Genomic DNA, 25,795 nt, shown 5'->3' on the forward strand with positions numbered 1-25,795 from the left:
AACTCGCGTTGACGTGTCGCGCTGCGCTTCCGACCTCAAGCATCGGTATGCGTCTCCGTTGCACACACGCACGCACACACTCTCACAACACTCTCATGGGGACATGCGGCCAGCAAGACGCAGCTACGGTAAGTGGAGACACTTTTCGGCACTTTATCTCCGGTGGGCTTTAAGAACCCCCCCCCCCCTCCAGCCTCGGTCAGTCCGTTGTTGGAGAAAGGGGGAAATTGAACAGACTTTTTTTTTTTTCTCTCACGTTCGGTGGCACCATCAGCCGATCGCAGTCGATCCATGCAGATTGCGCAAACGCGGCGTGTGATCGGACTGGGAAAACGTGAAAAACAATCCCGGTATTATTGTTTTTAGTTAACGCGAACTGTCGCTACTAACCGCGCACTTTGTCCAAAGTCCACCTTATCATCTCAGTTATGCTTTTCTCTGGCCATGCGGGGGCTTCTCGGGGAGCACATTTGAGTCTTCCACTTGCTTAAAAACGGCATTTTTACGCACCAAACTGTCCTTTTTTAAAAAACTCAAAGCCAAATCTACAGTGTTGTCGAACAGTCACTTTTCTTTTTCTGCAAGTTAAATGTTTTGCTACTTTGAGGGGCAAAGTGTGCTGCTCGTTCTCGTGCTGTGTGTGTGTGTGGTGGTGGTGGTGGTGGTGGGGGGGGGGGGGGGGGGGTGTAATGCGCAAAGTGTGTGGTCTCCAAGCTCTCCACCCCCACAGAGACGCACGGTTCGCGCGCGCACGCGCTCTGTCTGTCTGTCACGGTAGGGCATGGGTGTCTCTGGGTCTCAGGAATGCGTCCCGGCGTTTCTTCTCTGTGTTTTTTTTTTCACATTGAAAGGCAGTTTGGGAACCGCTCTGGAAGCCGCTCTCCGAACCGCTGCCCACGAGCGTCAAGACGCTCCAATAAAACCTAGACTTCCGGTTACCTATTTCATAATAAGGGGCAGCTGCAATAGTGACGCAAAAAACGATTAGTTTTCTCCCCGCATTTTGTCACAGGCATATTTGTCTGATCAGTACACTATACATAAAACAAAGAAGAACAATATATAATCTCAATTGAAAGAGGGAACTTATCACATGCTTCTGTTGATCCTCTCAAATATTTCATCTGTGATACATTATGCGATGTTACTATCATCTAAATACAACCTCCCTTTAATATCTGCTGTGTCTTAATTTGCCAGAATTAAAAGTTTGGAGGCTAATACTGCAAGTATAACATAGAATATCACCACAAGAGATGCTTTTAGTTTGAATGCAAAAACTCACATCGTTTCCGGTTTGCTTCTGGTGAACTCCAGTCAGCTTGACAGCTAGGGGGTGTGGGGGGGTAGCCCCTGCCTGGAGAGGAGAGAGGGGGAAATTCTTGTGTTTTTGGTATGTGATTACCCAGCGGAGAACCCATGACTGAAGAAGGGGGGAGGAGGAGGAGGAGGAGGAGGACTGGGTTGAGTTCAGGATGCATTCCTCGCCTTCCTCTTTAAGTTAACCACATTATTGGAGCTGCTGACATGCTGCCTCCTCACATGACAACCCGTAAGCTCCCAGCTGATGCATTACAACTGGACAAAGTGGTCAGATGACCTCAGCGCTGCCTGGTGTGATACGCAGAATACCACAGGGGGAAAAAACTGGCCACGACTATGGTTTGCGCCAAGGCCAATCCGCTCCGAAATGTTGTGACTTCTTCTCTTCGCGATACCCTTTCACCAAGTTTCATGACAATCATGTCAGTAGTTTGTCCGTAATCCTGCTGGCAAACAAACAAACTGAAAACACAACCTCCTTGGCGTAAGTTAGGGATTGTAATGAAAGTTATCGAGGCGGGAAGGGCGGCTGAACCCTGTATATTTGACTTTCTAAAAACAAAAAGCTCCCTATTAACATAAAATCACAAAATATATGGCGAAACGCACCTTCATAGCAAAAGTAATCCTCTGCGTAATTATTTTGATAAAACTATTCAATCTTTTTTACAGCATCTTTCGCAAGAAAATAACAAAATCCCTGCTTAGCCCAAAATCTCCAGGAAAACGAAAAAACGACATAACCCGCCCCCTTTTCTGACCCCCGCCTACTCCCCGAATCATTTGTGCACAGTCCCTTAAAAACCTGAAATTTCTAATAAATTGAACAGGTTCACAGCTCCTGCCTGTAAAGCAACAGGCTGTCACTCTCTCTCTCACACACACACACCACACACACACACACACACACACACACACACACACACACAACACACACACACACCACGCTCGGCGCTAACTACAGAAATACAGTGACAATACATCTGACATCATAAATGGGGCTTTGTGACATTTGCATAAAACCAGTTGTCGCTCTGCCTTGTTCTTCAGCATCTCTGTCGAAGCTGTAGTCGCCCCCACTCGCTAATGACAATTACTATAATGGACTGAATGTTGGATTATGCCGCCAAGTGGTTTTAGCGCACATCTGCATAATTGTTCGTAGCGTACACGCGCCCGTGGGCTCCTGGCTGCCATTAGCCGCTGCAGAAAAGAGAGTGATTGAGGAGGTCGCTCGACGCTCGAAAGAACAGAAGAACTGTGAGCCGACTGTGTGGGTGTTTGGAGTCTGTGCTTCTGTAGAGTCTGTGCCGTGTGAAAATGCTCTCAGCGTTGACATATTAAAACATTGTTTTTAGATTAGATTTGTTGTTGGACTGATGCGGGGGGGGGGAGGGGCAAGAGCAGCTGTATGAAGGGGCGGAAGTTTACTTTCGGGGGCCCTTGAGCAAGGCCTCGAACCCCCTATAACTATCAGCTGCTCCCACTGTGCAAACATGTAGAAATGTGTGGATTTGAAGCAGGATATTTGCGGTAGAGTCACTTTTGTGAATAAACGTTCGGAGATGAAGATTGCACAAGATTACAAAAAAAGAAAAAGAAGTAATCCGCCGTGAATGATGCAAGCGAGCCAAGGCGCCGATCGGTGACGAGATGCGCAATTGCTTCCAGTTTTATCAAAATTGTACCAGTGAGATTGCAGCCGCAGTCTTTCCAAACAGTTAGAAACCAGGTCGGGCTATATATCTATATAGATTTATATCTATCTATCTATCTATCTATCTAATGTAATATATCACCAAATGTAGTTTAAGCAACAGAAGTATTATATATCAAAATGTATATGACTTTTACATCCTGGAAAACAATCTCTTTGGTGACATCATCAAACATCAATGCTTTTGACTCCCATGATGCTTCCTTTCCCTCCTGCTTGTATATATAAATATATCAAAGCAAGACAGCCTCACAAACTGTCGTCGGTTTCGCTCTAGTCTTTGTTCAGATGCTCGAACGCGATGGGAAGGTGTGTCCCATCTGATCACGTGACCAGCAGATGGACAGACACATCCGTGTAGAACATGCGGGGCTGCAGCAGCGCGGAGGAAATCTGTCGCTCACTCCCTCCTCCAGCGAAAAAAGTGCTAATGTCTTAATCGACTTCACGATGAAAGATCGAGTCTTCCGCCGGCGTGCAACGACACCTGAAAACCTGCACGACCGTGACTTCATCCCCCTCCTCTTCCTCCTCGTCTCCTGAAAGCAGGCCAACATCCCACACGCACACTAATATCACGCTGCCTCTCACTCCCTCTCTCTCTCTGCTTTTCTCTCAACAGCACTCTGTGCTAATTACTCTCCGTTTCCATAGCAATGGGTAGCACCTCTCATTTTCTTTTTTGTATTATCTTGGATTGCCTATCGCAAACATGCCTTCCCATCACATCATGCGACCAAGGCGACAGTTTGTATTGTTGAGCGGATGGATTTGATCCTGCGGCTAAGTGGAGCTACATTCATCCCCCAAATTACAGAGAACGTACATAAAACAGCACCTTTCATATAATAAGATTCATAATCCGTCTGTGATTTAACATGCTTTATTTTGTGATGTGTTGTTGTTTGTGACTCATACGTGGGTTTTTAACCGAGTTAGTTAATTCATACATTTCCCACAATAACTACTTCAATCTTTGCTGTTTCAGTCATAAATATATTATGTTATTACTTAAAACATTATATATATTTAAAACTTTTCAGCTTTTAGAGTGTTTTTTTTGTGCTTACGAAACACAGACAAAGAGGCCCAGACATTACCTGGTGATTTACATCCTTCCTGTCACTGTGTTCTGCCAGAGCAGATGGAATGATTGCCATACATTATGAATTATTAATTGACCAGTGGTAGGAATTGTTCACTGAATGGGAACATTTCATAAAGGTATTCTAAAAGGTTCCATTCAGCTTGAATCCTGAATGCGGCTAAGGTCTGTGCTGTGGATGTCACACATTAGACTCCATATAAGTGAGTCACTTTGACACAGTCACACGTTTCCATATAGTAACGTGGTGGAGGAAGAGGCAGTTAACACTGAAAACGGTCAGAAAACTAGCAGGGGTTGTAATTACAGGGGGTGGATGAAACAACACTGGAATGGATTCAAGTTGAGCGTGTTTGCGCCTTTGAGTCGAACGAGGTGGAGGAAACAGAGTGAGAGCGATAGACTGAGAAAACAAAAAAAAGGGGGGAAATGATCCCGGCCTGAGGGGCCCTCAGCTCATTACTCATTAAACACACAGGAATGTTGTGTCAGAGTGGGACTTTTAAGGACACATTTAAAAACTTTGACATTTAAAGGATGCAATGTCACCTGAAATTCCGCTAATTTAATTATATTGAAATTTTGATTTTGAGACATCAAAACGCACAAACGGGAATTTGCTATTTGCAATTACAGACACATAACAGACGATAAACAGACTCAGTTGATATTACACCACCAATATGCATCCATATCAGTTATTAACCCATAAAAGCATCCGTTTATTCTTTTATCTGTATTTATGTGACATGAATCCACTTACACTACTAATTTAGTAATACATTTTTTAAAAAAAAGGGTTTCGCCCTCCTCTTTTTTTGCAGGTGCCTTCATGCTACATTATCCTCAATGACCCAGGGTTTTATGAATGGGCAGCAGGAAGCCCTGCCATTGGCTGATAGTGACAGCCAATCAGGGAGGATCATTTGCAGCAGAGGTGGGAGTGTATGAATGGAAAAGTCAGACAATTTTAGAGGTCAGAGTCCGGTGTGTGTGTGTGTGTGTGTGTGTGTGTGTGTGTGTGTGTGTGTGTGTGTGTGTGTGTGTGTCACACACTGACCTACTTGGTTTATTGCAGGCATCTATACATAGCTGTGGGAAACGCATGCAGAGACAATCGGACCGGTTTAAATTAGCAGTCATGGCCACCTGTCTGTTTCTCACAAAGGCGGAAACGCCAGAGGAGGCAGGGCAGAGACGGAGGGAACAGGAAGGAAGGAGAGGGGGGGGGGGGGCATAGGGCATTGATCACACACTGCTGGTTTAACTCCTTCTCTCTCCTTTTTTCCCCCCACTGCGACACAGGGAGACATTGTTAGGAGGTCTGGTTTTCAGGCGGGGGGGGGGGGGGGGGGGGGGGGGTTGTGGTCCGGGCCAAGCAGAGTTCACATACCTCTCTGCTGGATCACTGCCATATATAGGATATAGGTGGAAGATATACAGGGAGAGTTCAGGGACTGTGGTCCAACTTTTTTGAGTCTGACCCCCATTGAACACCTCGTGTGATGACAGAGTTTGAGCGTGAGACAGTGTGGTGTGCAACACTTCAGCATACATTGCGTAGCCATTCTGCCCCCCCCCCAATCTCTCGTAACTTTTGTCACTGTATCGCAGAACTCAGGTTTCCTGTCTTTGTCGTTTCAGACAGCCAACAGGAAGTCTTAATCTTCTTAACTGATGAAGACTTCCTGTTCTAAAACTAGCATCTCGTTTCCTCGAATCACGATTTCTTTTTTTTTTTCTTTCTTTACAGACCGCATTTGATTTTATTCCCTGTGTGCCTCCGCCAAAGTAAAAGTGTTTGTGGAAGTACTTAAGAAAGACAACAGCAGCAATATGACAGTACACCTTAGGCCCTGCTTTATCACCTCCACAGAATTCAACTCTCACTTTCAAATGTTGAATTTAAAATGTTGGCAGTTTCACAGTCAAACATCTCTCGTGATAGAACCGATTCTCACCCCCAGTGTCTTTCTTTTTCAGGACTCCCTTCAGACTCTCCAACAACAGACGGTCACTCCAGGAAAGGCGATGGAGGCGTCCATCTGTGGCAGTCAAGATGGTCGCCATCTTGGTTTCGAGGGACTGTAAACTCAAGAAGGCAAAGAGGGAGATGAGGAGGGAAATGGCTGTTAAGCTTCTTAGCCGCATGCACCACAATCTGTAAACGCTCTTTTCTAATCTGTCTTCTATTTTTTGTATTGATTCACTGTTTAGATATTCTGACAATCTTTGAGCTTCTGTCTGGTTACAATGAAGACGGTTTGCCATCTTGTCTTGAGGGGCTGTCATTGCATTAGAGCTGTATCACAGTATACACATTTTAATGAAGAGTATTCTTAGTCACTTCCTCACCTGCATCACATCAGCAGTGGCCGACACTGGTGACACTTTCCCTCTGGTCGTGAAGTTTTTTGTTTCCCGCCTCCTCATTTCCCGTCTTGGCTGAAAATGTGGCAGCCGTGCGGCCATTTTGGCTCCCGAGCCGCAGGGCCCCCCGGCGGTTGCTCAGTAGTCAGTGTAGATCCTGTGGGGCTGGCAGCAGCTACATCTGGCTACTGGGTCTCCGCTGGCAGGCACGTCACTCGGAGCACCTGAGGACGACGGGCTAACAGTTCTGCAGCTCTTTTTGTACGTTTTCAAATGCGCTGAGGTATTTCTTCCTCGCGTATTTGGAATCCCTTTTTCGAACGGCGGTTTCTATTTGAAGTTCACACACACTTTCACTTGTGGGTTTTTTTTCTACCTCGCCGCGTTTGAATTTCAAAGAAAATGTCTTGAATGTACACCCACTGCGAAGAGGACAGCCTTCGACGGAGCTAATCCTTGACTGCACGGGTAGTTCGGAGGACTGACTGAATTTTATTTGAAATAAAAATGCCATTTTGAGATACTGGGTAAGTTCTGGACCTGGCATTCAGTGTAGGATTCTGTGTGTGTCAGTCTACAGCTACATTGTCTGCTGGGTTTCAGGCCGTCACTCTAAACATCGATGCCTGTGTTCTATAAGCCTCTCTGTTTGTATTATTCCTGTAAATGATACCAAAGGAGTATGAAACGTTTGAGGAACCGAAGAGCATGGATAATTTGACAACGTTGTGTTTATTGACTCATCATAAAACATTCTTCAAACAATAAAACAATTTTAAATGTCCGTTTCTGTACAATGCTTGCTAAGCAATTTTATTTATATATAGAAAATGTAAGAGGAGTTGTGTTAAAATGACAAAACTCCTTCAAATTTAATGGCAGGTACTCTGGAAAAAAATAACAGCATTCCATCAACAAATATTTTCAAGCAATAAATATGTATTTATAAATAGTGTAAATTTACATCAAGATTAGAAACATAACAAAAATCACAAATTAAACTTTTTTTCCATAAGTCTATGTGCAACCCATTATCTTTGTGACTTGGCTAGTAAGTTTTTTTTTCTAATTTTTTTCCTTTTTTTACCTAGAAACAAAACAAACGTCATAGTTTTGAAAAGAACAAGACAAACGGTAAAACATAACAGCTGTAAAAAAAAAAAAAAAGAGAAAGGGAAAGAAAGAAAACAAACAAAAGAAAGAAAAGAAAATCACCTTAACTCTTCACATTACAATTTTTTTTGGAGATTTTGCTGTCCAAAGAGTCTTAAAATGACTATCTACCATAGAAAAAGACCAGTTAGGCTAGTGCTCCTTAGAAGGAAAAACTGAAAAGAATTTTTGGGGAAATTCTATAAATCAAAGCCAACATTTCATCCTGTTACCAGAATAGAAAACATAACGACAGAGAGAGAGAGAGAGAGAGAGAGAGAGAGAGAGAGAGAGAGAGAGAGCTTGTCAAGTCAGTAGTCTTTTACGGGTGGTGTTGCCAGTTGTGACAGTTAACAAGTATCTACAAAACATTTTTAATCACGCATTAAGAATCCCACCCCTCCCCCCGTTCCCAACCGTTTTTGATTAAGTCCTCCATTAAAACAGGGCTGAACCATTGTCACTAGAGGGGCTGGGAGGGGAAGGGAGAAGGGGAGAAACAAAGTCCTGTTAGCGAGCTCGGTGGCGCCCCCCTCTGGAAGGGCCAGGCCCCAGCACTTAAAAAAAAAAAAAACAGGTTGCATAGACAGACACACTCGGCCGCCTCAGCCTCCAGCCGTGGCTATGGAGACCAGCCATAATGGGTGGGTAAGGGAGGGGGGTGAGGGGGGGAGACGGCCTTGGCTTTCCTGAATATCAGAAATGGTCCGCGTATGTAGATGTTGTTCTTTTTCATTATATTCTTAATACAAGTTCCTGTGAATGTGTGGGGGGGGGGGCTTCATGGCTCCACAGCAGAAGACGAAGAAGGAGGTGTCACCTAATGTCAAGATGAAGATGAATGAAGAGGAGGGGCCTGAGGAGGAAGAGCACACACACAACAATTAAAAACTAACTAATTTCCCTTCATTTTGAAGGAAGAAACAAGCGCCTCTAGTCTCCCCCCCCCCCCCCCTCCCTCCTCGGTCTGGTGACTTACTAATGTGAACTGGTCGTAGACCTGCATCAGGTCCTCCATCCTGTGCTGCTCCAGCACCACGAAGTTGTCCAGCGTGGCGCTGCCTTTCCTGGCGCAGTCCTGGCAGTGGACCACGTGCTGCTTCTTGGACAGGAGCTCGCGGCGCACAAACAACAGGTTGAACACCTCCACCTGCAACACACACGCACACACACACACACGCACGCACACACACGCACACACACACACACGTGAGGGGCGGCGACGACTGAACGTCTTCGGTGTCGCTCCTGCTATATTGCAACGGAGCTTTGATTTGCGAATCTGAGACTGCAGAGATGATGTCATCTAGACAGTGAATAACAGAGCAATTTCTAGGACACAATGACGGCAGACATTTAATTGGATATGGACACATTTCAGCTAAACAGCCGAAAGCCCTGCATTCAAATTAATCCCATTAGCGTGTCCATTAATTAGCTCACAAAAAAACTGAGTCGGCCTTTCATTCTATGCCAACGAAGCATCTGATCACAATGTCCAAAAATCACAAAAAAAAAAACCGTTAAAATGTGTGTGCTTACTGACCTCACAGATGGTGCAGTAGTGGGCCGGCTCGTCCCTGGTCCGCGGCCTCAGCACCGTTTCCTTGCCGGCCGTCGCCAGCGCCTCCTTCACCCACTGGCACTGCTTCAGCGTCCGCAGCAGGCAGTACCTGTGACGACGACGCATTGTGTCACGTTCGGAAAAGAACACCCAGCTCATAATAACGCAAACTAAACCCCGCTGAGGGACTCGCTGACTCACTTGATCATCTCAAACAGCTTGTGGTCGGACACTTTGATGTTGCGTGCCATGTTCCAGGAGAGGTGCACCATGGGAACCATGGACTTGACACTCTGGAGCTTGTTCCACTCGTAGCGCTCCACGGCCAGCTTGTACTGGTGGGCTGAAAGACATATTTCACATTATTTGACATGATTACGTGACCAGCGTAAACAGGTGCACTGGTTATTATGGAAGTGTATTCGTGCCATCATATAACTAAAAAGAAAATGCATAAACAGGGAATCAAATCACGCAGTAATTAACTAAAAAGGTCACTAATCAGCAGAAAAGCGTTTCAAATATCACAGTAAATGTCACCATATCAGGCAACATTTGTGTAAGACAAGGCAAACACGCTGCCAGGAGTACGTGTCTTTAATAATTTGCCATGCAAGTGTTCACACTAGTAAGAACTCCAGCGACTTGAGTATCGTGAACCCACGACCCACAATCCCGGGCGTACCGGTGAGAGGTCCGACGTTCCAGGCGATGTTGTTGCACCAGCCGATGGCCTGCACCCAGTGGACGGTGCCGGTGTTGAGCCACACCAGGTCGCCGGGGCGCTGGATGAACCGGTAGACGGGCACGTCGGCCTCGTACAGGTCCTCCAGGTTGGGCCACCACGAGCCCATCAGGAAGTTGATGTTGTTCCTGGAGGGGGAAGACGGTCGGGATGAATAAAGGGATCGATCGGATGAGGGTGTGGCTTACGCAGAAGACGGCCCTCTATCTCTAAACCTCCCTCCCGTCCATCTTACTTTTCACAGAAGTTGCTCATCACTCCCCAGTACGGCTCCGGCACCGCAAACCATTCACAGTCGCCCGGTCCGATGTTGATGTTGACGGCACAGAAGTTATTGTGCTCCTGGTGACCTGAGAGGGACAAGAACCTCTTTGAGTGACACAAATCCACGCTCTGGAAACCGGAGCACCGAAAGCCGCAGTAATCATTTGTACCAGAAGTACGTTTTTCGCGGCGGTTTGTGCATTAACCTGCTATCCTGCTCCCGGGGACCTTCATGTAGAGCTGAACGGTGTTCATGCCCAGGATGGTGTGACCCACGTGGCTCAGCAGGTTGCCGGCTGATACGACGCGAGCGAAGGCCGGCAGTTTGCTGAGCTCCTGGAGCTGCTGTTTCCACCTGGAGGAGAGAGAGTGTGGGTGTCATAAAAACATGTTTACGAAGCGTCTTAAAAAGACAACGAATCCAGATCTAGACTCACTTCCTTTCGTCCGACACATCGATGTTGGTTCCAAACTTGATGTGCTTCAAGGGTCCCCTTCTTTTGCGGGCAACACTGCAGACACAAAGGAAATCCACAGTTAGCCACATGTGGTTTAATGTGCTCATTACCTTCCAAATGATACATTTGAGACTGGAGATTATCTGCCTCTTAATGTCGTTTCAAACTCACACAACCCTTTTTTTTTTTAAATGGGGCTAAATAAACAAAATAAAAGTAACTAAAGATAAAGAAAAACATTCGGTACCTCTCTGCTGATGCTGGCTCTGTGTCCGATGGCTCCTTTAATGCCTTCTTCTCATTTTCCTCCTGAAAACAAAGAAACGCATGAAGCCAGCTGCATGCTACCGGTGATTATTTTGTAGCCATAGATGTCAGAAAGTTTGCTTTCACAGCCGGAGCAGAACTGACCCGTAGGGACTCCTGGAAGGAGGCAGCCTGATACTGGGCGTATTTGGCGATAGTGGTGTGGGCGCGGGCGCTCTCGCAGCGCCACATTTTCTTGGTGCCGGCCGGGTCCCAGTTCTCGTCGGCGGGCTGCGAGAGCTGCGTCCAGACCTCCACCAGGTGCTCCGGGTTCGCCTCCACCAACGTCTTCGTGGAGAACAGACCCAAGTCTGCCGGGAGAACGGACACAAATGGGGACACAGATAATTAAACCACGGACGTCTTTGTGATCGGCATACCTTCCCCCGCTGAAAGCAAAAGCATTTACCCAGTTTGAGTGCTCCAGCCAGTCCTCTGATGACGGTGACGGGGTTGGAGGGGTTTGTGCAGAACTGGTGCAGTGGGGGGAAGAAAGCGTCCCTCTTGTTCTCCAGCTGGTCCACAGACAGGAAACAGGAAGTTAAAGGATATCATATAGCACTATGACCACCTGCTTTAATGAACAAGACTCATCAGGTCAAAGCGAACGGGACTTTTTTTTTTAAAAAACAACAAAACACTTCCTGAAGTGGCTTGCAGCCCTCTTGGGCGATACTCACATAGATGCTGGGTGTGGGAGGGTTGAGCTTGTCTTTGGGCAGGGCTGGTGAGGGTGGAGGGGGCAGGCGGGGCGGGGGGCACTTATCGAGGAGGATGCTGCTGTTGGAGAGACCGTTCCTCCCCAGGTTTCTGCACAGAGAATGGGTTTAAGTGGGAGCAGCACGGGTGATACAACCCGACGAGATCATGAATCAGGCAGAAACACGCCGTTAAATGATACCTCCCTCAGATCTTAAAAATATCTGCTCTTAGCAGAGATTTAGAATAAATGAACTACATGCAGGGCGACGACGCGTTTTACAAATCATATGTAAAACAAGCAGGAACTCGTGCAACCGAATGGAGGAATATTCCACTGAATAATCTGTGCTAAATAATATCTGCATGGCAACAAGGCTGCCCAGTAGACTTCGGTGTTGTTTACAGTTACATAATTATTTCCCTTTGGTTGTGTAGTTGCTCTGAAAGTCCACCGGGGGGAGATATCGTCAACACAAACCACAGCGCTCAGCTGATCCCTCTCTCTCGTTAGCGATTTAACATACAGCAAAAAGCCTTTTAACCGGCAGACAGATGCAGCTCACAAACCAGCGTCACCGTAACACGTAAGGCCTAGGTACCAAGAGAGGACTCAAGCGGGGCCTCACCTGCAGGCCTTCAGCACGTCTGTGGAGCTGGGGTAGATGGATATGGAGGACGACGATGAGGAGGAGCCGTGTCCGTGTGGAGGCGTAGCTTTCAGACTGGTGACGGTGGGCGGCTCGGCCTTCTGCGGGCTTTGCGAGTCCTCCGAGATGCCTCCTTTGCCGTTACCGTTCACGGCAGGTGCAGCAGAGGTGGCGGCGGCGGCGGCGGGGCTGTGGCCGCCTGTTTGGGTGTGTTCTGAGGATTTGGGTGAGGGCGTGGCGGTGGATATGGCCGAGATGGGCGAGGAGGCAGCCGAGCTGCCCTGTGCGTGGGGGGTGGAGGGCAGGACGGCCGGGTGGATGTTGTTGACTTTCTTGGGGGACTCCGTCGTGGTGGACGGCGTCCCTTGTGACGGCCCCTCGCCCTCCACAGGGCCCTTCCCCCCTGCCAGCAGGGCAGATAGTCTAGGATTGTCTGCGCTAAGGCTCGGCTTCTCGCCACCCTCTGCTCCCTTGCCATCCCCCGAGTGTACGTGATTGGCCAGGCCGTCCGCCTGCGCCGCTTTGCCATCCGCGGGCGTCCTCGGCGACTTGCCCTCGGAGCCCCCGTTGCCGAGAGCGGCTGCTGCGCTGCTGCTGCTGCTATCTTTGGTAGCGGACGCACCGGGTGCTGCTCCACCTGAGGTAGAGGAGTGGGGGAGGGAGGGAGGGGACGGGAGGTGGTTGTGGGCCTGCTGTCGCGGCGACGGGGCGCTAGTGGAATGTCCAACCTGATTGTTGGGATGCACGGGGGCGATGGAGGAGTTGGGGGTCTGGGGGTGAGAGAGGGTCCCCTCACTACTGGAGCCTGTCGCATGTGGAACACACCCCTTCTGAAGCCCCTGGAGGAAGAAGAGAGCAACTGTTACACAGGGGGAGCAGAAAGCACAGGCAAGGTGACATTAGTAACTACGTTATCATGCTCACAACATTTGTTTGTGTGGACTACCGTGCTGTAACTTCATAGTTGTGAGCCGCACCCTTTTCTATTCTCGCATGTGTTGCGTACACATCTTGGCTCAGCACCAGACACGAGGGAAGTGCGTAACAATCCCCGCATACTTTCATTTACAGTCTCGTGGGAGGGATTTCACAGCTCGTTTCATGCAACCACTTGATAGAGTCAAGTAGGTCAGTAGGATGAAAACAGAATTATATCCGTTTCTAAGCTGAGCGACCGATAACGTCGCATTTTTAAGGGTGACCGGTAAGTGAGGCCCAACCTGAGAGGAGTTTAGGTGCAGGGCCTGGCGCGGCGCGGCGTCCTGCGTCTGCGCGCTTGTGCAGGTGTGAGGTAGCAGTGCTGCGTCGCCGCCGCCGGCAGGTTGCAGGTAAGGCACGTCTCCGTTGGGTCCCGTGGCCGCGGGCCCCGGCTGATTATTACTACTGTTACTGCTGTCGCCCGCGGGGACGGGCTCCGAGTGTCCGTGTGCCCCGGGACCCGCGGGCCCGTTGGCCAGCGGCTGAGGCGGGCAGAGGGGCCGGTGGAGTCCCAGGAGGGGCCGGGCGGGGTGGAGGCCGAGGTTGGGGGAGGGGAGGGAGTTGGTGGTGGGGCCGTTGGGGAGCGAGGGGCGCGCCTGACCTCCTGAGGCATTCTGTCTCATCTGTAAACATGACGACAACCACAAGACAACAGTTTAAATGAAGTCACAGCTTGAAAATGAGCACCGTACATCATTTATTATGTTAAAAATGTTGTTTTTTTTACCTGGTGCTGGTGCTGCTGCATCATGGCGAACTGAGCCTCCAGTTGCCCCAGCATCTGAAGCTGTGGGGGCTTCAGGCTGGCCCGGTTACTCCGCAACTGTTCCAGCGCCTTGAAGACGGACAGTGGATAAAGAGTTGAGTGTTAGATTTTAAAAAGCGCAGATCGTGCATAAAGTAAAATATGAGATAAAATTATTTACTGACCTGTAATTTCTGCGGGGAGAGGTACCAGTTGGGAACTGGCTGCTGTGGTGGGTTACTGACCCATGAATCACCCTGAAAAACACGCAAAAACAAGCACAACAGATCAGATTTAACTGCACGACTGTAACTACTGCAGGAGGAACGCAGCAGGTAAATGATGCAGTTTACCTTGGCGGGGCTGGAGGCTCTCCTCCTCTTGGCAGGGCAGGACTGGTCCTCTGCTTGGCCCAGCGGGCCCACGTGAGGGGGCAGAGACTGACCCCCGCCCTCCGCACTGTGATTGGGCTTGCAAGCCTGGAGGGGAGGGGGGGGATGGCGGGAGCGCGTGCAGACCAAAGCAAGGAGGAAAAGAACGTGAATGGAAGGGACATAACGAAAGGCCATGGGGGGGGGGGGGGGGGGGGGGGTTTATCAAGTAGCAAAATGGATGAAAAGATACGGCAAGTGGGAAGAGGTCAAAGCAAAGCGAGGGATGGAGAATAAGGAAAGGAGAGAAAAAGAGAGCAATTCTGTGATTCTGTGTTGCCGCTTAAACAAACAAGCAGGACAGGTAGAGCAACAACATTCCTGTGTATCCGAAGGTGTTGCACCATAGGGCAACAACAGCCCCGGGGGGTGGGCAGTTCTCTCGTCGCTACACCTGCAGCCCCCCCCCGACGACGTCATAATGACTCTTTTAATACATCATTCCATGTATTTCCCTATTGCGCTTTCGAGCAACACGGAGGCATTTGCATAGCATGACTCCTTTAAAAGCAAAAAGGTTACGACACACTCCGCACACTGGCAGCCTTACCGTTACCTCGGAGGGAGCCTATGAGCCAGATGTGACTGCCCGGGAATTTAACTCAACTAAACCTCACTGTTGCTCTAAAACAGAGGGGCGGGAAATAGACACCAGAACTCAATATCTCAAGCTAATATCGCTCGTTTCATTTATGCTTTTTTTTTTGCATTCCAAAAAGTGGGCGAACATCAATGTAATAAGTCACATCTGGCCCATTGAAGACAACCCCCCACCGGAATGGGTCTCACAGTGAATTGACTCTCACCAAGTCAAAGCCGATAAAACCAATACAGAGATCGCACACACAGACATGGACACAACAGAGCTACTCGCGTCGACCCGTGTGATGGGCGTGAGTGAGTGGTGAGGAAACACGAGGGGGCGTCACTGGAGCCCTCTGTGAGCAGAACATCTAAGGTCAACTACTGAAAGGGGGGGGAAGCCGGAGGAGGGGGGGGGGGTTACGCTACGACAGCACGACCTCACCGATCACACTAGGAGAGGGGGGTGCCCCCCCCCCCAAAAAGGCCCAATGTCAATGAGTGTGAGAATTGTTATAAACACTTTAATCTGTTCAGAAAGGCAATCTCTCCCGGTCTAAACCAAAGCAGATTAGGAGCAAACAGCAGAGCGGTGCAGGTTGGATTTGTAAATGAACTGCAGGGGGGGGGGGGGGGCGGGTATGGGGGGGGGGGGGGTAATCCTGAATACCACATTCGATTAAAAAAAAAAACAGGATTATTAGAAGGAGAAATCGAATGGGGAAAGAATTAACAAAAGCCTGCACAAGTGCTTTGTTGATTTATTTCATTGTTTTTGTTTAAGGGGGGGAGGGAAGGGTTTACTTGAAGTGAGCGTGATGGGTGAAGCCGAGTGGCTACTGTGCGGTGGAGAAGAAAAGGGGGTTGGGGGGGTGGGTGTGTGTGTGCAGGACTGGGTAACACTTGGCCGGACCCCTCCTCATTGAAAAACAGATGCCGTAAAGCAGCCACAACCCCAGACACGTTACACTTGAGATAAAGTGCGGAGGGGAAAAAAGGACTTATTCATTGAATTGCGCTTATGAGTAAAGAGATAAAAAAAAAAAAGGTCCCCAATGTGAGAGGAACAGAGGGGGAAAGAAATGCTATTCAAAAGGGAGGGGTTGTTTTTGTGTTGGCTTCTTTAGACATCTGCATTCACACACACACACACACACACACACACACACACACACACACACACACACACAGAAAAACACACAGTGTGGAAGGGGGAGTTAAGCTCAAGTGTTACCCGTCAGTGTGGACAACAGTGCATGCCCACGTGTTGACCCGCTGGTTTGTCTGTGCGTACGTTGCGTGCCTCTGTGTCCGAGTGCGCACTCAAGTCAAAAAGGGGGAGGGAGGGGAGGGGAGGGGAGGGAGAGAGTAGGGGGTGTAAGTTGCTCTATCTGGTCTCTCACCTGCTGTGGTGCACTGCTCAGGCCTCCCTGCCTGGAGGTTAGCTCAGCTGGGATTGGCAGACTCCATGCCTCCTCAATAAGAGGGAGCATTTTACTTTTACCCTGTGGGCTACTGAGCTGGGGGTTACTCAACTGAGCCTAGGGGAATGGAAAACGACGTGAAAAAACAAAAAAAATAAATAAATAAAAACACAAGGCTTTTTTTTTTTTTTTTTTTTTTTTGGAAGGAAAAAAAACAAAACGATGACCTCAAAACAAGGAAATGATCAGCAATGGTCAATAGATAAAGGTTATAACACAAGTGAAGCTAGGCTGGAAACGATATTGTGCCTCGGCTGGCTAATATTCCTACGTCTCGTACAGCATCGACCACACAAGGAGGCAGCTGGATGAGTAACAGTAACAGTGATCCCAGACACAGTAACGGGTCCATCAACACGAGCCGCGGAGCTCGTCTTAATGCCATGGATTTATGCTAACTGGTGGTGGAAAATGCAACATTCCTTCATGCGTATGTAAAGGAAAATAACATCGCTCGGACAAAAACAAATTATAGATGAATAGATTAACACATATGGGGATTGGTAGCACCCCCGGTTGATAAATCCATGGAAGGCATTTGAAGTTGCATAAGTGTCAGAGTTCTTTTCCCCTCTGTCTACATGTTGTGTTACTAATTGCATGTCCTCTACCCATAACACACACACACACACGAGACAGTTTTATGGGGAAGCTGGTTCAGCGGTCTCAATTAGCGATCCGGGCATTTTATTTTATCGTTTTTCATGGATCTGTATCCGCTACATAGAAATCTGCGTTTGTTCTCGTACGCCCGATTGAGCAAAACGCCGGAAGTCAACAGCGTTGGGAACGAGTGACCCCGGCGGAGCGCGCAAATTAAATAAAACAGCAGCGCGTTCAATTAACAGTAAGCTGTGATGCCGCATCCAGACGGCCATTGCACGGGTCGCCTCTCGCTTTGAACACCCCCCCCCCCCCCCCCCCCCCCATCCTCCACCCACCTGCAGGCATTTGATGCGGTGGGTCAGCGCGGTGGTGTTGGTGCAGCCCTTGCTGCGCGTGGCGTTGATGTAGCACTTGATGGCGTCGTGCGGCTGGTTGCAGGACTCGTACAGCGTGCCCAGGTCCATCCAGGCGGCGGCGTGGCTGTGGTCCAGCTGCACGGCGCAGATGTAGGCCTGCAGGGCGTCCATGGGCTGGTTCTGCTGCTGGTACAACACCCTGAGGAAGGGGGGGGGGGGGAATTGATGATGAAGATGGAGAGGAGCAACGTTTGTTTTTGTTTTCATGCAAAAAAAAAGAATGTTACAGTGTGACTTTACTGCAGCCTCCACTGAACACATTGACCCTTACCCTATGGAGCACCAGGTGTCTGCACTGGCCTCTGATTTGTCTATGGATTGCCGATAGGAGATGAAGGCGTCCTGGACCTTCCCAATACTAGAGTAGCACCTGCGGGAGACACGGGCTGTAAGCGTTGCGCTACAGACATGGAAAGCATTCATGCAAATGACTCAATGTGTCAAAGAACTAACACAAAAAGCTTCTTTCCCGCATTAAGAAACACGTCAGATCTTTACTGTCACGGTGTAACAAACCCTTTTTACTGCCTGAAGATAATTCAAAACAAGCTTTCTAAGTAAACTCAATTACTCCCATGACACAGTGGGAATTTAAGGACCAATTTATGAATGCTGTCCAAGTCATCCTCTCCACCAGTTACACACTTAATCAGGTTTTCATCATCATAACTTCACTTTGGTTATTTGGCCAATTTCCTCAAGCACTGCAAGGCTCTTACATCATCTCTTGGGGTTGTGAATGTACCTGTGTGTGTGTGTGTGTGTGTGTGTGTGTGTGTGTGTGTGTGTGTGTGTGTGTGTGTGTGTGTGTGTGTGTGTGTGTGTGTGTGTGTGTGAGAGACGTACCTGCCAAGGAAGTACCAGGTCTGTCCAGAGTTGGGGTCAGCCTCCAGAGATTTCTGCAGACACTGGATGGCATAGCTGTCCCTGCTGGCTCTGTCCCCGAGCTGCTCCACCGTGTGATGCATCCAGCCTGGAAAAGACGCATAAATAATCAACCGCCGAGGAACTAAATAAAAGTTCCCTCTAAAAGATACGCTTCTGTGCTCGCTCTTACCTAGCTGCTGCAGGGTGGTGGCCTTCACCTGTGCAGGAAGATCCTCCGTCTGCAGAAGGCTCTCGTAGGCCTCCTTGGCAGCCCGGTATCTCTTCTGGATCATGAGGAGTGAACCACAGGGAGGACAGCGAGAGGGACGAGAGGAGAGAAATAAAAACACACATTTTTAATTTTTTTTTTTTTTTTTAAAAACACCCGGCCGACAGCCAAGCCTTCCAGTGCAGCGCCGTGTTCTGACACAGCACTAGTAACCCGACACAGCCGGCTAGCGCTACTGTACTTCTCCACTGAAACCAGCAGAAAGAGAGAGGGAGACCACCGGCATACAAAAGAGGGGGGGGGGGGGGGGGGGGGGACAGACTTTCTTGTTTCCGTGGCAACCCCGCCGATCGGCTGAGAGTAATCTCCTCTCCCCTCCCCGCATGCCACCCACTCATGCGTCCTGCTCCCTCCTCAATTTGTTAGCACCTGGTTCAAAATATAATCAACAAAAGAAGAACAGGGCTTTCCCTCCGCATTCAGATGCCCTGTGGCTTCACAGCGCTGGCTGGTTTACGTGCCGTCGCCTTGGACGGCATTCAATCAACACTTTATTTTCTCAGTTACAAATGACGGGAGCCAAACAACACGGCTCTCGTCCTTGAGAGAATAACGGGAGCAAATAGAAAAGCAAGCACTTACCTGAATCTCATACAAATGAGCGATGTGGAACTGAACTGCAAGAGGAGAAGAAGAAGAGGAAACATGTTAGGTCGAGGTTATTTGAGAGGAGAGTTAGTCTCCCCCCCTCCCAAGTCTTTGAAAAGTAGTGCTGCGTTGCCAATAAATAGGTGTCGGAAAGCCAAGGTTGCCCGTTTTAGCGTAACGGACCAGATAGGTAGCTGCACTCCTGGCGGCACCTTCCTTTGTCTGGAGCGCTGCAGTGTCTGATCTAAGCTGCCTGAGTGACTCTCAGCAGATGGAGGGAGAGAGAGAGAGAGAGGGAGAGAGAAGGGAAGAAAGACGGGGGCTGCCTTTGCTGTGTGTGTGTGTGTGTGTGTGTGTGTGTGTGTGTGTGTGTGTGTGTGAGAATAGGAATGAGGGGGGACACACACAAAGAGGCAAACAGCTAGACGCTGGTGCAAATAAATAAATAGATATCGCTGCAGTTTTCTAGGTCGTTGGGGAAGATGCAGCTTTTATGAGCTGTGCATGTTACATGATAAATATCCAAACTGTCCGGAGCTACATTGTTGTATAGCCCTGAGCTACTGTAAGCTATCTAATGGAGTTTCCTTTTACCGATGCTCTGAGGGAATTTGAGTTTGACGTGATCGGTTGATGCCTATTTAAGGTGTGAACGCTCCAAAAAGCTGCTTTATTCGCAGTGTAATATTTGCGTTGTGCGTGAAAATACATGCGGCGAAAACAACAGTTCAGAAAAAATATATTGACGTGCGAAATAATCACACGAAGAAGAAACAAAACCCATTTTCTCTCGACTTCTTGTTATTGCTGGGCGCTTTCTTTTATTAACAAGTCAATAAATAAAGAAACAAACATGTGAAATAAATAAGAAAGGCGCTCACTTTCAGCTTTGGACAAAGTGCAGGGGTTGGAGTCAATCAAAGCCAGCTGAAAATGCTGAGAGAGAACACGGGCTGGAATCAGTAAAAGCACGTAATAATGCACGACGATTGTGCGTTAAAGCTTTTCGTGGGCGGACCTACCTTTAGGCTTGACTCGTAGTCTGTGTTGACCTTAAACATGAGACCCAGACGCAGGTGGATCTCCTTGGCCCGGGAGAAACCCGGGTCAATGTACAGCACCTCCTGGAATGCTTTGATCGCCCTGAGTAAGACAAGCACATTAACAAGAAGACATGCGGTGATGGCGGACGGTCGAGGAGTGTGTGCAGGCGGCTGCTACTCACCACTGAAAGGCATTATAGTGGAAGTAGACCATCCCCAGGCCGTACAGAAAGGCAGCATTCTGGGTGGGATGGAGAGAGGTGCAAGGTCGTTATGACAATTAGCTACAATAAAATAAAAAAAATACAGATTTATAAGACTAACGAAGAAACCGAATACCCAGATCGCAATGTAATCAAATGTCTCAGACATATTTACATAAGCCTGCAGCTACGTGGTTCAGAAAACAAACAATAACCAGCCATCGATCTCACCGCAGAGTGTCAACTGAGCGGGAAAGGAGCACAAAATGACTCCGACGTGAAACCTGAAACCGCATTTTACACCAGCGCAAAACCATACGTGCTTCCTGTGCACGAGCGAGTGGAAAGGAAAGGAAGATTGCATGTGTGTGTGTGTGTGTGTGTGAGAATATCACTAACTGAATGAGAAAGTAAGCACGTGTGTGTGTGTGTGTTTGTGTTGCTTACCTTCCAGTAGTCTGACTGTAAACTGTAGTACCTCTGGTATGCCGATAATGCTGCAATTAAAAAAAAAGAAAAAGAGATGGAAGCTGAGAATTTATCAACGTCACTGAGCAAAGAGTGCACCGTCAGCATTTATGTCCAGCTGGATTCGAGCCAACTGCCCGTCTCCAGAGGCTCGTACTCTCAGGACAAAAACATGTGAGGAGAGCATGACTTGACGAACCACTGGAGCGTGTGTGTGTGTGTGTGTGTGTGTGTGTGTGTGTGTGGGGGGGGGAATTATTCACCTTTCGGGTAATCCTCCAGGAGGAGGTTGAAGTGGCCAAGCTGGCAGAATAACTCCGGCTCCACTTTGCCCTCGGCCTTCAGGATGAGCGAATCGTAGCAGCGAACGGCCTGCGGGGAGAACACATGCACAAAGGTGTCTTTCAACTGTGTGTGTGTGTGTGTGTGTGTGTGTGTGTGTGTGTGTGTGTGTGTACGCGCACGGGACGGATCTAGAGAGAAACTCACTCTAGAACTTTAGAAAGTCACAGCATGGCTAACGTCAGCTCCCTAATACTGGCTGAGTGGACTCCCATTCTTTTCAGCAGATAAACATCAGCCTCAGACTAACTGGAATGAGGTTTACTGCAGATAAGATAAGGACTTGTGCTTAAGGCATTTCTTTTTCCCACAAACTTCCATGAAAGATCTTTCTGCCCTGATAAAAAAAAAAAAAGATGCAAAAAAAGTAGCTGCTGCGTCTGAGCTGGATTCACTCGAAGATCTTAAGTAAGTTAAAGGGCCATACCGATGTTTTACCGACATTAAAAAGAGCAGCAACACCAACAGACGAAGCACAGTAGAGTACAGTACAGTAGAGCACAGTAGAGACGGGATCAGAAGATGAACGGCTGTATTTCAGCCGACACCGATGCCTTAAAAAGGTACCCGTTAAAAGAGGAGCCGTCGACAAACGGAGAACCAGTCGAGTTGCAGAAAGAAATAACGCACATGTTGTCCAGGTCACCTCCCCACACAAACCTGAGAAGGAGCGACTCCGCTACTTAAGTTTCTCTGGAGCCGCACTGAGACCAAAAGGTGGACTCGGCTGGTCAATACGCTGCTATTCAAAAGAGAGGCAGCTGCACGAGGAAGTCAAATGGCCGGTACGAGTACACGTCATATTTTGTTTTAAAAAGCAGAAAACATGAGTGGATTTTTATATAAAAATGCAAAGAAAAGTTGTTTGTTTCGCATATACTGTTAAATAGGTGCACAATATGACCGTAACACAGTGGTGCCGTTGGTCCCGTCGGCTTTCAGGGACCAGGTTTGTCCATGCGACTGATTTCAAACTTCTCGCTTCGTGGCAACAGCGCATATCAATGCCACACAATAGTCTCAGTTCAGTGGCTCAGCCAACAGCAGTCCTAATACCCAACATGCATCTCTTTTGGCCTCCCTAACCTGGACGAAACCCATGCAAACACAGGAAGAACATGCAAACTTCACCGAAACCGGCACCAGTCGTCCCATCACGACCATGAAACTCAAACTCTTTTTGCTGCAGAAAATGTAAAAAAATAAATAAAACAATGGATGGACAGATATTCTTGCGCGTATAAAATAAGAGCACTCTCACGTTCGAAGCTCATCTCCCGTCTAGTTATCCCAAGTTTACGCCGTTGCCACCTCGTTACTGGTGGTGAAACGGTGACCCAGTTCTGTCAGAAACGTTGAACACACAGTTATCTGCATGCAGATAAAGCGGCAGTGCAGCGACGAGGCCAGAAGTGCCAGACAGGGTAGTCACTCAAAACTAACAAGCTGCGAGCAGAAACCTCGTACGGAATCTTACCACACTCGCCTGTATGGATGGCAAAGTAAAGCCCATCATTCTGTTTCTAAGACACTATTAGGGGGGGGGATAGAAAGCAACGCCATGGACGTTGCAATCAGCAATTTCCATAATGTGTCATTCTGTGCTCTGGATCATTTAATGGTCCGGTATCAGAGTTATGGCTGTGCTATGTTCTCTGCTGCCCACAATGGATCCAACACATTCCTCTCTCAAGAACCCGACCTCGACCTCATTAGCATACAATGCCGGCGCTCTCGTTTTCTTTCTCAATGTAAAAATATGCATGTGAACGTTAACCTGGAGCTGGAACAAGACAGTATTCAGTGTAGATCGATCATCATTTCACAGCAAGGCCACTGTCTGCTCTACTAACACAGCTCAAACTTAGTATTTTCATTCGACACCTGAAGATGCGAGTCAGGCGGACGAGGCAAGTGCCAAGACGCCAAGTATGGAGCGAGATCTGTCTCACGAGAGGGTCAGACATTACTGCCACGGGTCACAAATGCATCGAGTAAGGCACAGAATAACCGCAAAACATGCACAACATAGGGACTGTTCAGTTCAATCCCAGCCTGATTGCATTGATTGTGTCGCAAACTGTCAAAATCCTCCTTTCTGCTGCTTCTGCGCAGCTGGATGAGCAGTCACACTTCCTAGGTATCCCACACCACCTAGCGAGCAGATGCGCGGATGGCCCCTCTGCCGATGAGCTGTCAACACCATCTTCTCCAACACCATCCACTGTTCAAGATACATTCACAAGATAGGTGGAGGAGGGTGTGTGTGTTTGCACAGCGGCGTGTTATGTACGGGTCTGTCTAACATATAGCTTGGCAGCCCGTGAGCACATGCAGAGCCGAAACATGGGGGGGGGGCGCGCAATGAAAACTGTAAACAAAGGACGGCGACACCACTTAGGTCAGCGAGGGGAACACGTCTCTGCAGAGAGCAAAGACCCGAGAGGACACTCAAGACACACGTTAGCGACAAGCAAACGATTCGGAGCCATATATTCAAATCAAACGGGTTATATAGCTATCGGTGTCACTCCGCCATGTCCCGCCATCTTGGACAGGCAGCCAGCCATTATAACGTTACTTGTAACGTTTGTCAACTACGACTCGGAAACGTACGTTTGGTGGAGCAGTGCAATGTCACGGAACAACCCAACATAACGTGGCCACGGCATATGCTAAGCTGTATTTGGTGCACCCTGAAGGAGGCTACAACGGTACTTCCACCAACATTATAACAGTTTGTAGGCAGATAAACCTACATATTAGTTACCATTGGCGTTGTAATGTGTGCAACGAGACAACTTTTCTCATTTAAGTGCAATGTGCTGCACAAAAACCGTGACGACGCGCTGGTCGCTGGTGGTACAATTTGCAAAGTGCACAAGGATATAACGCTGCAGGGGATAACGTTAGCTATGCAAGCTAACGGCGAAGGGCGGTTGCCCAACAAACACTGACATATTTTAACGCTAACAAGCCAGTAATTTTAAGAGAGTCGTGGTTACTCGGCTAAGTGTGCGGCAGGTGCAGGGTCGCTGTACGTCGGATGAGAGGAACTAACTAGCAGAGCTAGCTGAGTGGCTAACAGAGGGGCTGCGGCTAGCTGGCCTTGGTCTCCTTGTCTCCTTTGCGAGTGGGCCACTTTGCATTCAGTTACATTCGTTGAGGGCAAATGCATTGACTAGTTGTGAGGCTGTGGAGTAAATCCCGGGGATCAATTGTAAAAACACATCCAGTTAGATTTGCTACCTTCATCAACAGGGCCTTCGTTCTGGCGCCATCTTCATGAAGCTTCTGAAATCCAAACAGTGAGCTGCAGAGCAAGAAGACAACATAGGCGGCTCAGAATCACTCGCAGAGCGGCTCAGGACACATTGTCGACATGCAAAAGGACATAAAACAATTCATTTTCAACGTGTGCGTCTGTGTGAGTGCACGGGGCTACTATTCCGACCTGTCGATCGCGGCCAAAGTGTCCCTCTCCTGGGCTGTCAGTGTCGGAAAGTCCTCCTCTGTTTCACTCGCTTTTCCCGCCGCCATTTTCTTTCCCTCATCACCACTAGAAGAAGAAGCCGAGCCGAGACTCCGAGCAGCAGCAGCAGCGACGGCGAGAGACACACCGCACGATTGCATGGAAAAATCGCGGACGCGGGGGACAAAACGGGTTTGCGCCGCCGAAAATCAAAGACGAAAAACTGAAGAAAACAAAACGATCAAAAACTTTTTCCCAGGATGAAACGATGCGATTCGATATAGTAAATCCTTTCGGGGTTGGACAGAAGCGCTCTCCTCAAACGTCACATTTTTCATCACAAAGTAATATTGTTGCGCTATTTTGAAATACGAATAACTTGAGTACAGGAATCCAAGATGTGAGAATTTGACAATAAAAATGCGTTTTCGGCCGCGAAGATAAAAGTTGTTATAATTGTGTCACCCAAGCGAACCCACGCGCCGCTCTAGCCACGCCCTCTCTCCCCTCTTCCGCCAATAGGAGCCTCCGGATCCCACCATATGACTTCCCTGCTATATATCGTTCTTTAATCTTAAATAAATATTCTTTAATACCGGGATTATTCTGGAATTGTGTATTCACCATGAGAAACAAAATAAAAAACATTATTTATGAAAAATTAAATTAAAAAAATAAGAATTTTAACATTCTTTAATCTTAAATATTCGTTTCCCCTCATGCAAACCACTCATCTTTAATACCATGATTATTCTGGAGACATATTTAAAATAATGTATTATCTGAACATGTGTGTCACCCATGTGCAAAAAAGTGAAATCTTACTTTTCTTGAGAAATGTAGTAATTTTCACTTGATAAAATATCATCTCATATTCAGCAATATGCATTGACACTTGGTTGTTTGAAAGTTGCATATTATAATTTTA

The 25,795-nt window shown here is 48.1% G+C and overlaps 1 protein-coding gene and 1 long non-coding RNA gene across 3 annotated transcripts; one reads left to right on the forward strand and one right to left on the reverse strand.

The window, feature by feature from the left end:
* On the forward strand, window positions 1–7,299 carry LOC137868572 (uncharacterized). The gene is made up of 2 exons (XR_011102227.1): window positions 1–128; window positions 6,129–7,299. It is a non-coding gene; the product is annotated as an uncharacterized lncRNA (long non-coding RNA).
* LOC137868569 (lysine-specific demethylase 6A-like) lies at window positions 7,229–25,336 on the reverse strand. Of its 2 annotated transcripts, XM_068705434.1 has the most exons (30): window positions 24,850–25,336; window positions 24,645–24,708; window positions 21,317–21,425; window positions 21,033–21,082; window positions 20,565–20,623; window positions 20,362–20,482; window positions 20,221–20,275; window positions 19,334–19,368; window positions 18,653–18,746; window positions 18,442–18,568; window positions 17,867–17,965; window positions 17,515–17,734; window positions 16,493–16,630; window positions 14,430–14,555; window positions 14,262–14,333; window positions 14,059–14,166; window positions 13,574–13,954; window positions 12,333–13,192; window positions 11,685–11,814; window positions 11,414–11,519; window positions 11,110–11,315; window positions 10,946–11,007; window positions 10,678–10,752; window positions 10,447–10,595; window positions 10,212–10,326; window positions 9,917–10,104; window positions 9,433–9,574; window positions 9,214–9,340; window positions 8,647–8,817; window positions 7,229–8,523 (listed from the first exon to the last, which is right to left on the reverse strand). In XM_068705434.1, exons 1-30 carry the CDS (start codon window positions 25,026–25,028, stop codon window positions 8,494–8,496), a joined length of 4,398 nt encoding a protein of 1,465 aa, XP_068561535.1. In that variant the 5' UTR covers window positions 25,029–25,336; the 3' UTR covers window positions 7,229–8,493. The 2 variants fall into 2 exon arrangements, with proteins under 2 accessions (XP_068561535.1, XP_068561536.1); XM_068705435.1 differs by lacking the exon at window positions 16,493–16,630.
* Window positions 25,337–25,795: the final 459 nt, after the last annotated feature.

Source organism: Cebidichthys violaceus, unplaced genomic scaffold (genome assembly GCF_023349555.1).
Source record: "Cebidichthys violaceus isolate CVI_PGR_0920_01 unplaced genomic scaffold, fCebVio1.0.p SCAF_118, whole genome shotgun sequence".
Lineage (NCBI taxonomy): Eukaryota > Metazoa > Chordata > Actinopteri > Perciformes > Stichaeidae > Cebidichthys > Cebidichthys violaceus.

Bases quoted from the DNA above. Each gene is read 5' to 3' on its own strand.
- LOC137868569 (XM_068705434.1), bottom strand. From the start codon at position 25,028: ATGCAATCGTGCGGTGTGTCTCTCGCCGTCGCTGCTGCTGCTGCTCGG. The intron at 20,276-20,361 runs GTAGGTCCGCCC...GTTCTCTCTCAG, and splicing joins ACTACGAGTCAAGCCTAAAG to CATTTTCAGCTGGCTTTGAT. The intron at 18,569-18,652 runs GTAAGAGCGAGC...CGTCTTTTCCAG, and splicing joins CACCACCCTGCAGCAGCTAG to GCTGGATGCATCACACGGTG.